The 13498-nt window shown below is 47.6% G+C and overlaps 1 protein-coding gene across 7 annotated transcripts in view; it reads left to right on the top strand.

Moving 5' to 3' along the window:
- The window catches only part of INSR (insulin receptor), a 184860-nt gene that overhangs the window by 136982 nt on the left and 34380 nt on the right, over window positions 1–13498 (top strand). For 4 of the 7 annotated variants that reach the window (XM_055371434.1, XM_055371433.1, XM_055371431.2 and 1 more), the window contains one exon: window positions 6912–7113. In XM_055371434.1, the coding sequence (XP_055227409.1) occupies window positions 6912–7113 (202 nt within the window). Of the gene's footprint in view, window positions 1–6911; window positions 7114–9344; window positions 9381–13498 lie in introns of all 7 variants that reach the window. The other 3 variants (XM_055371432.1, XM_055371428.2, XM_055371429.2) reach the window with 1 other exon arrangement.

The following is a 13498-nucleotide window of genomic DNA, read 5'->3' as shown; positions in this document are numbered from 1 at the left end:
CCCAGCTCTAAGCTCATATGCTATATGTATGTGTGTGACATCATCCCCGCCGGAGCCGAGGGTTGCAAACGTGATTTATCTGCTCTGATGCTTTATATAACTCCAGGGTGAGTCCAGTCATCAGCTCCGCTGTAAGCTGTTGGCCCTGCATTCAAGTAACCAGAACCACCCGTGAGAGCTGCCACCAGCAATGTCACTCAAAGCTTCCTTTTTTTTTTTTTTTAATTCCGAAAGTCTAAATCTGTAATTACCAAGGGACCATTTAAACATGGTTTTATTTGTAATTGTCACAAAGTTAATATCATTAAAAGGAAACTCACTAAGGACAAATTCTGTGTGATTTCACTCCTAGGAGGTCCCTAGAGTCCTCAGATTCATAGAGACAGAAAGTAGAATGGGGAGTGCCAGGGACTGCGGAGGGGACGGGTTGAGGACAGAGTTTCAGTTTGGGAAGATGAGAAAGTTCCGGAGATGATGGTGGTGATGATTGCACAACATTGTGAATGCACTTAATACCACAGAACTGCACACTTAAAATGGTTGAGATTTACCGGGCACAGTGGCTCACACCTGTAATCCCAGCACACTGGGAGGCCGAGGTGGGGTGGATCACTTTGAGGCCAGGAGTTCGAGACCAGCCTGGGCAACATGGTGAAACCCCGTCTCTACTAAAAATACAAAAATTAGCTGGGTGTGGTGGTGGGTGCCTGTAATCCCAGCTACTCAGGAGGCTGAGGCAGGAGAATCGCTTGAATCTGGGAGGCGGAGGTTGCAGTGAGCCGAGATCATGCCATTGCACTCCAGCCTGGCAACAGAGCAAGACTCCGCCAAAAACAAAACAAAACAGAACAAAACAAAAATTGAGATGATAAATTGGTAAATTTTATGTGATGTTTATTTTTCCACAATTTAAAACACACACACACAAATAAATAAGCTTACAAACCCTTCCTGTTAATATCACTAGTGTATATGTTGTTATCACGGTAAAATATACATCACATACAATTTATTATTATAACCATGTTTAAGAGCACAGTTGAGCTGCATTAAGTGCATTGCCGTGGTTGTGCGGCCATTACCACCATCATCTCCAGAACTTTCTCATCTTCTCAAACTGAAACTCTGTCCCCATGAAACACTCACTCCCCTTCTCCTTCCCCCAGCCCCAGCACCCACCATCCTCCTTTCTGTCTCTGTGAATCTGATTCTAGAGATTTCATTATGCTTCATTTTTCTTCTCTTTTCTTTTTTTTTTTTTTGAGACAGAGTCTCGCTCTGTCACCCAGGCTGGAATGCAGTGGCGTGATCTCGGCTCACTGTAAGCTCCACCTCCCAGGTTCACGCCATTCTCCTGACTCAGCCTCCCGAGTAGCTGGGACTACAGGCGCCCGCCACCACACCCGGTTAATTTTTTGTATTTTTTAGTAGAGATGGGGTTTCACCATGTTAGGCAAGATGGTCTCGATCTTCTGACCTCGTGATCTGACCACCTTGGCCTCCCAACGTGCTGGGATTACAGGCGTGAGTCACCACGCCTGGCCCATTATGCTTCATTTTTCTAATCTCAGAAAAACCACAGTGTACCATGTTTCATGCAGTGGATTCTAGCAAGAGGTAGCAGGTATCAGGAATGATACCTGTGCCTGAACAAATATCCCTTCCTCTCCAAATAATAATAATAATAATAATAATAATAATAATAATAATAATACCAGGAGCTTCCCTTATTCAGGCAGTTCTACTTTTTTTTTTCCATCTGTAATGCTGTAACTAGCTCCCATCAGAGTTAACCCAGGCAGGTTATTCTATGTCTATTTATAAACTTAAGAAGTATTTTCCAGTCTCTCATAGGCTTTTAAAGCTGTGTACACACTTGGGTTTCCGAGTGGATACTCACCATTCACAGGAAGGTACTTGATACACAAGTTAGAGCTTATTGTCTATCCTCGAGGCATTAAGGGGAGGAGAGAGAATGGAATTTCCTTTGCTCAGCAGTCACCAGGCACCAAGCAGGGTGGCAGCAGGGGAGGTGACTCTCCAGGGACTGTTGCAGATTTTGCTTGTAAAGAGCTATGTCCGTCCATCTTAGTGGCTGTACCTGAGGCGTTAACTGTGCTTGCACCATGGGTCACAAGAACCCTGGGATTTGACTTCAGGGCTTAAGACTTGACCAGCTGCGGTACTTAAGTATTGTAGGCTGGGTGCGATGGCTCATGCCTGTAATCCCAGCACTTTGGGAGGCCAAGGCGGGCAGATCATTCGAGCTCAGGAGTTTGAGATCAGCCTGGCCAACACAGCAAAACTCTGTCTCTACCAAAAAAAAAAAAAAAATATACAAAAATTGGCTGGGCGCAGTGGCTCACGCCTGTAATCCCAGCACTTTGGGAGGCCAAGGCGGGTGAATCACCTGAGGTCGGGAGTTCAAGACCAGCCTGGCCAACATGGCAAAACCCTGTCTCTAATAAAAATACAAAAAAAATGCCGGGCGCGGTGGCTCAAGCCTGTAATCCCAGCACTTTGGGAGGCTGAGGCGGGCGGACCACCTGAGGTCAGGAGTTCAGACCAGCCTGGCCAACATGGCCAAACCCCGTCTCTACTAAAAATACAAAATTAGCCGGGCATGGTGGTGCACGCCTGTAGTCCCAGCTACTTGGGAGGCTGAGGCAGGAGGATGGCGTGAACCTGGGAGGCGGAGCTTGCAGTGAGCCGAGATCGTGCCACTGCAGTCCGGCCTGGGCGACAAGAGCGAGACTCCGTCCCAAAAACAAAAACAAACAAACAAAAAATTAGCCAGGTGTGATGGTGCATGCCTGTAATCCCAGTTACGGGGAGTGGAGCTGAGACAGGAGAATCGCTTGAACCCAGGAGGCAGAGGTTACAGTGAGCCAAGATTGCGCCACTGCACTGCAGCCTCAGCGACAGAGCAAGACCCCATCTCAAAAAAAAAAAAAAAAAAAGAGAGAAATAGTATTGTATTTTGTATTTTTAGGACTGCTACCTTTATAAGCTAGTGGTGTTCTTCTTCATTTATTAATTTTTAAATTCCCTTTTCTATGCATGTTTGAAAAGTTCCTTCCTCTATCTCCTCTCATGCCTTTAGGTCAGGGTTTCTCTGTCTTGGTGTTTTTTCTATCTGGCGTTCGATCATTCTCTGGGGTGGGACTGTCCCGAGCACTTCAGGGTGCTGAGCAGCATCCCTGGTCTCCACCCATTCCATGCTCCAGGAGGACGCCCCAGCCAGGTCCTGACACCTAAAAATATCTCCAGATGTTGCCCAATGTCCCTAGTAGGAGACAAAATCACCCCCTGGGTGAGAACCATTCACTGATCAAGTGTGATTTCTGGACTCGTGAATGGACCCCTTAGAATTCCATGTGGAGGCCCAGTGTGGTGACTCAGGCCTGTAATTCCAGCACTTTGGGAGGCCAAGGTGGGCAGATCACATGAGGTCAGGAGTTCCAGACCAGCCTGGCCAACATGATGAAACTCTGTCTCTGCTAAAAATACAAAACATTAGCCAGGGTGGTGGCAGGTGCCTGTAATCCCAGCTACTTGAGAGGCTGAGGCAGGAGACTCACTTGAATCCAGGAGGCGGAGGCTGCAGTGAGCCAAGATCACACCACTGCACTCCAGCCTGGGCGACTGTCTCAAAAAAAAGAATTCCATATGGAATTCTACTCTGCCCTCCCATCTTATTTGTGTGGTCGATTAATTGATTGATTGATTCCTTCATGCAGCTGTGACCTGGCTCCTTCTCCTCCTCCTCCTTCTCCTTCTTCTTTCTTTTTCTTCTTCTTCAACATGATTTCACTCTGTTGCCCAGGCTGGAGTGCAGTGGCCCCATCTCAGCTCACTGCAGCCTCGACTTCCCAGGCTCAAGCGATCCTCCTACCTCAGCCTCCTGAGTAGCTGGGATTACAGGCGCACACCACCATGCCTGGCTAATTTTTGTATTTTTTGGTAGAGACGGAGTTTCATCTTGTTGGCCAGGCTCATCTTGAACTCCTGGGCTCAAGTGATCCTTCCCCCTCAGCCTCCCAAAGTTCTGGTATTACGGGCAAGAGCCGCTGTACCTGGCCCCCTTTATCTTTTTCTAAACCCCTCCCACCATTCTCTCTCTCACCCCCTTCTAGCTACATTGGTTTCCTGAGATTTTTTTTTTTTTTTGAGAGATGGAATGCTTCCTCCGTCACCCAGGCTGGAGTGCAGTGGTGTGATCTTGGCTCACTGCAACCTCCGCCTCCCAGGTTCAAGTGATTCTCCTGCCTCAGCCTCCCAAGTAGCTGGGACTACAGGCATGTACCACCACGTGCAGCTGATTTTTGGATTTTTTAGTGGAGACAGCGTTTCACTATATGTTGGCCAGGCTGGTCTCGAACTCCTGACCTCAAATGATCCTCCCGCCTCGGCCTCCCAAAGTGCTGGGATTACAGGAGAGGGCCACCATGCCTGGCCAGACATTTTTTAATGTGCCAAGAAAATTCCTGTCCTGGGGCCTTTCCGCTGGGTTTCTGCTATGTCTGAATTGCTTTACACCACGATATGTGGATGGTGCTTTCCTTTGCTGAATTCAGGATGTCTCAGTGGTGACTTTCTTTGAGACCCCTTCATGAAAATGGCACCCCCAGACACCCACTGTTCTTTTACCCCAAGATCTGACCTGTGACTGTGTATTTATGAGTTTATTGTAGACTGTAAGTCCATTGAAGACAGAAGCATTATCTGGTTACCTTATAATCTTCAGTCCTGTGATTATGGTGTCGGGCAGTTGTTGCCTTTTTTTGAGACAGAGTCTTGCTGTTGTCGCCTAGGCTGGAGTGCAATGGCTCGATCTCGGCTCACTGCAACCTCTGCTTCCTGGGTTCAAACGATCCTCCTGCCTCAGCCTCCTGAGTAGCTGGGATTACAGGCACCCACCACCACGCCCAGCTAACTTTTGTATTTTGAGTAGAGACGGGGTTTCGTCATGTTGGCTAGGATGGTCCGGAACTCCTGACCTCAGGTGATCTGCCCGCCTTGGCCTCCCAAAGTGCTGGGATTACAGGAGTGAGCCACCACGCCCGGCCACCTGGCAGTTTCTATTAGGTTGGTACAAAAGTAATTGTGGGCCGGGCGCAGTGGCTCACGCCTGTAATCCCAGCACTTTGGGAGGCCAAGGCGGGCAGATCACGAGGTCAGGAGATCGAGACCATCCTGGCTAACACAATGAAACCCCATCTCTACTAAAAATACAAAAAATTAGCCGGGCGTGGCAGCGGCCGCCTGTAGTCCCAGCTACTCAGGAGGCTGAGGCAGGAGAATGGTGTGAACCCAAGAGGTGGAGCTTGCAGTGAGCCAAGATTGCGCCACTGCACTCCAGCCTGGGCAACAGAACGAGACTCCATCTCAAAAAAAAAAAAAAAAAAAAAAAAAGTAATTGTGGTTTTTTGCCATTACTTTTAATAGCAAAAGCTGCAATTACTTATGCACTAACCTAATAAAACATGTTGACATGCACTTCTCAGATGACACTCTAGATACAGATATTTTATTTATTTATTTATTATTTTTTTGAGACGGAGTCTCGCTCTGTCACCCAGGCTGGAGTGCAGTGGCGCCATCTCAGCTCACTGCAACCTCCACCTCCCAGGTTCAAGCGATTCTCCTGCCTCGGCCTCCTGAGTAGCTGGGATTACAGGCATGCGCCACCACACCTGACTAATTTTTGTATTTTTAGTAAAGACGGGGTTTCACCATGTTGGCCAGGCTGGTCTCGAACTCCTGACCTCAGGTGGTCTGCCTACCTCAGCCTCCCAAAGTGCTGGGATTACAGGTGTGAGCTGCCTGGCCTACTTTTATTGGTTATTTTACTTTATTTTTAGTAGAGACAGGGTTTCACCACATTGCCCAGGCTGGTCTTGAACTCCTGGGCTCACGTGATCCTCACACCTCGGCCTCCGAAAGTGCCAGGATTAAGGGTGTGAGCCACTGTGCTCGGCTATATTTTTAATCTTTTGAGACAGGGTTCTACTCTGTCACCCAGGCTGAAGTGTAGGGGTGCAATCATAGCTCACTGCAGCCTCGAACTCCTGGGCTCAAGCGATCCTCTCACCTGAGCCTCCCAAGTAGCTGGGACCACAGGCGTGAACCATAGTGTCTGGCTTTTTCCAAAGCGGAACTCAAATCTAGGCTCTGTCTCAGCTCAGCTTCTATGAGAAGGCCCCCTTCACTGTGTGTGTGTGTGGTGTGTGTGGTGCGTGTATGGTGTGTGTGTGGTGTGTGGTGTGGGTGTGTGTGGTGTGTGTGTCATTTGTGTGGTGTGTGGTATGGTGTGTGAGGTGTGCATGTGGTGTGTGGTGTGTGTGGTGCGTGTATGGTGTGTGTGGGGTGTGTGTGGTCATGTGTGTGATGTGTGTGTATGGTGTGTGTGGTTTGTGTGTGGTGTGTATGGTGTGTGTGGTGTGTGTGTGGTATGTGTGTATGGTGTGTGTGTGTGGTGTGTGTGGTTGTGTGTTTGTGGTGTGTGGTGTGTGTATGTGTGGTCTGTTGTGTGGTGTGTGTGTGGTGTGTGTGTATGGTGTGTGTGTGTGGTGTGTGTGGTTGTGTGTTTGTGGTGTGTGGTGTGTGTATGTGTGGTCTGTTATGTGGTGTGTGTGTGGTGTGTGTGGTGCGTGTGTGGTGTGTGTGTGGTGTGTGGCGTGGGTGTGTGTAGTATGTGATTTGTGTGGTGTGTGTGGTGTGTGGTATGGTGTGTGAGGTGTACATATGGTGTGTGGTGTGTGTGTGGTATGTGTGGTGTGTGTGTGGTTGTGTGTTTGTGGTGTGTGTATATGTGGTGTGTGTGTGGTGTGTGTGTAGGGGTGTGTGTGTGTGTGTATGTGTGTTCAGCCGCAGAGACTTGAGCCCCCCTTTTCTGTTTCTTTCTCCAGGGCTGAAGCTGCCCTCGAGGACCTGGTCTCCACCATTCGAGTCTGAAGATTCTCAGAAGCACAACCAGAGTGAGTATGAGGATTCGGCCGGCGAATGCTGCTCCTGTCCAAAGACAGACTCTCAGATCCTGAAGGAGCTGGAGGAGTCCTCGTTTAGGAAGACGTTTGAGGATTACCTGCACAACGTGGTTTTCGTCCCCAGGTCAGGACTTGGCGCTGGGCTCTCTTAGTGGGTGCCAATTGGCTTGGTGTTGGTGGAAGGTCATTACTTAGGGACCGAGAGGTAGTGGGACCCAGAGACGGCAGAAGGGTGGGTGGAGTCTGAATGGAGCCCTTTCCTGGGTGGAGGAAGAGATCTTGCAATTTCGAAATTTCGAGGGGAATTTTATCAGGAAGAGCAAATAATCGCACAAAAGGGGAAAAATGGACAAAACTCAGCATTTGTCTTTCTTACCTCTCCTGAGCTGGTCTCCATGTGAGTTCCAAAACAAACTCCGTTAGACGATTAACATTTTTCTCTCTCTCTCTTTTTTTTTTTTTTTTGACAGAGTCTCACTCTATCGTCCAGGCTGGAGTGCGGTGGTGCAATTTCAGCTCACCCTTTCCGGGTTCAAGTGATTCTTGTGCCTCAGCCTCCCAAGTAGCTGGGACTACAGGTGTGCAGCACCACGCCCAGCTAATTTTTATATTTTTAGTAGAGACGGGGTTTTGCCATGTTGGCCAGGCTGGGCTCGAACCCCTGACCTCAGGTGATCTGCCTGCCTCGGCCTCCCGAAGTGCTGGGATTATAGCTGTGAGCCACCGTGCCTGGCCATGATGATTGAGGCTTTAGCTGGGTGCAGTGGTGTAAGCCTGTGGTCCCAGCTACTTGGGAAGCCGAGGTGGTAGGGTTGCTTGAGGCCAGCCTGGGCAACATAATGAGACCCCATCGCTACAAAAAAAAAAAAAAAAAAAAAAAACAGTTTAAAAATTAGTCAGGCATGGTAATGCATGCCTGAACTCCTAGCCCATGGGGAGGCTGAGGAAGAAGGATCACAAGAGCCCAGGAGATGGAGGCTATGATGAGCGATGATGGCGCCACTGCACTCCAGCCTGGGTGACAGAGCGAGACCCTGTCTCTAAAAAAAATTAAAAGTATGTGTTCAGATGTTTACCAATGCTATTCATCCCAGCAGACTTTTCTCCCAGAACCACCAGTGTGTAAGAATCCTCTTTTTTTTTCTTTTCTTTTTCTTCTTTTTTTGTTGCATGTTTCCCCTATGACCCTGAGTCCAAAAGAATGCTCAGTGGGACAGCCAAGGCTTCAAAGTGGTTACTGTTTCACCTGTTAAAAACAAAATGTTGGCTGGGCACAGTGGCTCACTCGTGTAATCCCAGCACTTTGGGAGGCCGAAGTGGGAGAATCAGTTGAGGCCAAAGGTGGAGACCAGCCTGAGCAACAGAGTGAGACCCTATCTCTATTAAAAAAGGAAAAAAAAAAAAAAAAATAGCCAGACATGTTGGTGCATGCCTTGTAGTCCCAGCTACTCCGGAGGCTGAGGCGGGAGAATTGCTGGAGCACAGGAGTTGGAGGCTACTGTGAGCTATGACGGCACCATTGCACTCCAGCCTGGGCAACAGAGCAAGACCCTGTCTCAAAAAGGAAGGAAGGAAGGAAGGGAAAAAAAGAAAGAAAGAGAGAAAGGAATGGAGGGAGGGAGGGAAAGAGGAAGGAAGGAAGAGAGAAAGAAAAAGAAAGAAAGACAGAAAGAAAGAAAGAAAGAAAGAAAGAAAGAAAGAAAGAAAGAAAAAGAAAAGAGAAAGAAAGAAAGGAAAGAGAGAAAAAAGAAAGGACAGAGAAAAGAAGGGGGGAAGGGAGGGAGAGAGGAGGGAAGGAAGGAAGGAAAAAAGGAAAGAAAGAAAAGAAAGAGAGAAAGAAAATGAAAAGAAGGAAGGAAAGAGAAAGAAAGCAAATGAAGGAAGGAAAGAGGGAAAAAGAGAGAAAGAAAGTAAAAGAAAGAGGAAAGAAGGAAGGAAGGACAGAGAGGGAGAGAGAAAAAAGAAAGAGGAAAGAAAAGGAGAAAGAGGAAAGAAACCAGAAAGAGAGAGAGAAAGAAGAAAGAAGGGAAAGAAAAGAAAAATTCTGCCAGACTTGGAGAAGTGGCTGAGTCAGTTGTGATGTCCACATGTAGTCACATTTGACATCCCAGGGCCACCTCAGCAGGCCGTCTCTGGGGAGAATTTTCTCTGATTTCTTCCCCTTCCCTTGCTGGACCCCTGCACCTGCTGGGGAAGATGTGGCTCACTCCATCTAGCAAGTGATGGGAGCGAGTGGTCCAGGGTCAAAGCCAGGGTGCCCTTACTCGGACACATGTGGCCTCCAAGTGTCAGAGCCCAGTGGTCTGTCTAATGAAGTTCCCTCTGTCCTCAAAGGCGTTGGTTTTGTTTCCACAGAAAAACCTCTTCAGGCACTGGTGCCGAGGACCCTAGGTATGACTCACCTGTGCGACCTCTGGTGCCTGCTCCGCGCAGGGCCGGCGGCGTGCCAGGCAGATGCCTCGGAGAACCCAGGGGTTTCTGTGGCTTTTTGCATGCGGCGGGCAGCTGTGCTGGAGAGCAGATGCTTCACCAATTCAGAAATCCAATGCCTTCACTCTGAAATGAAATCTGGGCATGAATGTGGGGAGAAACCTTCACTAACACACTCTTGCTAAAACATAGAATCATGGGAGTGCTTCCTGGGTACCCCCTCCCTGCCTTCTGTTTGCAGCCACTGTTTGCTCACTAAACATCTCTGCACCTCCCGCGTGCATTTGCAGAGGTGGGTGGGGGTCCCCGGAGTCTGAGCTCCCCGCGGCTGGGTGCCCCGACCCAGCAGCTCCTACACCATGAATGGAGGTTGATCTGGAAACAGAATATTTTCATGAAAGGGCGACAGGGTATGAACAAAAGAACACCGAGTTGCTCACTGAATTCCACGGAGGAGAGTCAGGGATCTCTTTCTTCCTTCTTTCTTTCTTTCCTTCTTTCTTTCCTTTCTTCCCTCCCTCTCTCCCTCCGTCCGTCCCTCCCTCCCTTCCTTCTTTCCTTCTTTTTTTTTTTTGATGGAGTTTCACTCTTGTTGCCCAGGCTAGAGTGCAGTGGTACGATCTCGGCTCTCCACAACCTCCACCTCCCGGGTTCAAGCAATTCTCCTGCCTCAGCCTCCTGAGTAGCTGGGATTACAGGCATGCGCCACCACGCCCGGCTAATTTTTGTACTTTTAGTAGAGACAGGGTTTCTCCATGTTGGTCAGGCTGGTCTCGATCTCCCGACCTCAGGCGATCCTCCCGCCTCGGCCTCCCAAAGTGCTGGGATTACAGGCGTGAGCCACCGCCCCTGGCCAGGGAAGTTTCTTTTCAACTTGAGTCTTAAGAGAATGAAGCAGTATGGTCCTGGGAGAGAGAAAAAGCTTGGAGAACTTGGGAGAAAGGCAAGGAGATGTTTACCTGTCGTGGGCTTTTGGGAGGAACAGGAGGTGAGACTAAAGAGGCAAGTTGGGACCACTTGGAGAGATTTTCTTCCTTTAGCAGAGTGTTTATTTATTTATTTTTTCCCAGGCACCTGTGTGGCCTGATCTGCCCTCTAGTGGCCATTTGCAATACTAACTGTAGCCAAGAAGGGTCTAAAAATGTACGGGCTTGGTCCAAAGCGGATCTCAATCTCAGTCCTGCTATTAATAATATTCGGGTGGCTCACGCCTGTAATCCCAGCACTTTGGGAGGCCGAGGTGGGCGGATCATGAGATCAGAAGATCGAGACCATCATGGCTAACACGGTGAAACCCCGTCTCTACTAAAAATACAAAAAATTAGCTGGGCGTGGTGGCGGGCGCCTGTAGTCCCAGCTACTCAGGAGGCTGAGGCAGGAGAATGGCGTGAACCTGGGAGGCGGAGCTTGCAGTGAGCCAAGATCGTGCCACTGCACTCCAGCTTGGGCCACAGAGCGAGACTCCGTCTCAAAAAAAATAAATAAATAAAAATAAAATAATATTTGGGGCCACAGCTGGACTTGGTAGCTCACGCCTGTAATCCCAACACTTTGAGAGGCCCAGGCGGGGCAATCACTTGAGGCCAGGAGTTCGAGACCAGCCTGACCAAGATGGTGAAACCCCGTTACTACAAGAAATATAAAAATTAGCCGGGCATGGTGACACACACCTGTAGTCCCAGCTACTTGGGAGGCCGAGGCAGGAGAATCGCTTGATCCCTGGAGGCGGAGGTTGCGGTGAGCCGAGATCTCGCCACTGCATTCCAGCCTGGGTGACAGAGCGAGACTCTGTCTCAAAAAAAAAAAAAAAAAAAAAAAAGAATAAATACATAATAGTAATAATAATAATAAATAATATTTGGGGTCAGATTATTCTAGGGCACTGTCCAACAACACTGAGCAGCATCTCTGGCTTCCACTCATCTGATGCCAGTAGTGTGTCTTCCCCCTAAAGTAGTAATAACCAAAAATATCTTCAGACATTGCTAAATATCCCCCTGGGGGATGAGGTCAGAAGGACCCTTGGTTGAGACGACCAGGTTAGTGTGGGATTGCTGGATAATAAAATGCTGCCTAGGCCAGGTGCTGTGGCTCTGCCTGATGCCTGTAATCCCAGCACTTTGGGAGGCCCAGGCAGGCAGATCACCTGAGGTCAAGAGTTTGAAACCAGCCTGGCCAACATGGCGAAACCCCGTCTCTACTAAAAATACAAAAATTAGCCGGGCATGATGATGCACGCCTATAATCCCAGCTACTTGGGAGGCTGAGGCAGGAGAATCGCTTGAACCCAGAAATTGGAAGTTCCAGTGAGCCAAGATCACACCACTGCACTCCAGCCTGGGCAACAGAGCAAGACTCTGTCTCAAAAAAAAAAAAAAAAAAAAATCAGTTGATGCTTTGTCTTTTGCCACTTCATGGTCTTTTTGGTTATAATCTTTTTGGTATATAAACTCATTTGGCCTATCTGATGAGCCCATTTTACATCTCTGGTTGTTGAGATACCAATTTCTCAGTAGTTATTCATGAAGCACCAACGTCTTGGTTATTTTCACGAGACCCATTTGTGCCCGTATAGAAATTATCTGAATCTTGCTAATACGGATATATCTTTGGCTTGATAAGTGGTGGAGCTGTTTTCTTTTCCATTCTACAATGTTATTGGTCTTTTAATACAAAAAGACCATAAAGAAAATCTTAAGAAATGCCCCCAAAGTAGGATGTGTTTTCTGACCACACATTTTCTGATGACGTTGCGATAGAAACTACAAGTTAATTTCAAAAGATTAAACAGAAAACTTCACTTCTTGGTGGTTAAAAGTTAAACACTTACAGGCTGGGCGCAGTGACTCACACCTGTAATCGCAGCACTTTGGGAGGCCCAGGCAGGCGGATCACCTGAGGTCAGGAGTTTGAGACCAGCCTGGCCAATATGGTGAAACCCCTTCTCTACTAAAAATACAAAAATTAGCTGGACGTGGTAACGTGCGCCTGTAGTCCCAGCTACTCAGGAGGCTGAGGCAGAAGAATCACTTGAACCTGGGAGGTGGAGGTTGCAGTGAGCCGAGATCACGCCACTGCCCTCCAGCCTGGGCAACAGAGCGAGACTCTGTCTAAAAAAGAAAAAAAAAAGTTAAAAAGTTAAACACTTACATATCTATTGGGCCAAAGCAGAAACGGAAACTTCCATTGAAGTCCTTTTGGAAAATAATGAAAATGTGAATATCATATACCTTAACTTGTAGAATATTGTCAAAGCTTGGCTTTGATGTTACTTAGCAGACTTAAATGGATTGATAAATTAAGACATAAACTTTAAACTATAAAACTATAAATGTGTTAGACAGGAAGGGAAAAGCAATAACAGCTAAGCCTATGGTAAACATAATCAAAGGGAAAACACAAACCAGAAGGAAAGAAGATGACATAAAACTAGCGTCTGAAGAAAATTTTAATGTGTTAAGTTCTTTGGACAACGGTGCACTTGCTAAATTTGAAAGTTGCAGTAAGGTGGGAAAATTTAACTTGTCTAAATGGATTCAAAAAGAAGCAGAAAAATTAAGTGGTTATGAACCTTGGAAAAAGATATGTGTCAAATAATTTCCTCAAAAAAGTCCCTTGGCCCAGAGAGTTTTATAGGCACATTCTTTCAAATTCTGAGAGAGCAACTATTTCCTATAATAGAAAAACTATTTTAGGGCATAGAAATCTATAAAAATTATCCCAGTTCATTTTATGAAATGAACATAACACCCTTAAAGAACTTGACAAAGAGGCCGAGCATGGTGGCTCATGCCTGTAATCCCAGTACTTTGGGAGGCTGAGGTGGGGGGCGGATCACAAGGTCAAGAGATTGAGACCATTCTGGTCAACATGGTGAAACACTGTCTCTACTAACAATACAAAAATTAGCCAGACATGGTGGCACACGCCTGTAATCCCAGCTACTTGGGAGGCTGAGCCAGGAGAATCACTTGAACCTGGGAGGCAGAGGTTGCAGCGAGCCGAGGTTGCGCCATTGCACACTCCAGCCTGGCAACAGAGCGAGACTCTGTCTCAAAAAAAAAAAAAAAAAAAGAACT

This window comes from Gorilla gorilla, chromosome 20 (assembly GCF_029281585.2).
Source record: "Gorilla gorilla gorilla isolate KB3781 chromosome 20, NHGRI_mGorGor1-v2.1_pri, whole genome shotgun sequence".
Lineage (NCBI taxonomy): Eukaryota > Metazoa > Chordata > Mammalia > Primates > Hominidae > Gorilla > Gorilla gorilla.
This window is presented reverse-complemented; position numbering and strand designations above follow the sequence as displayed.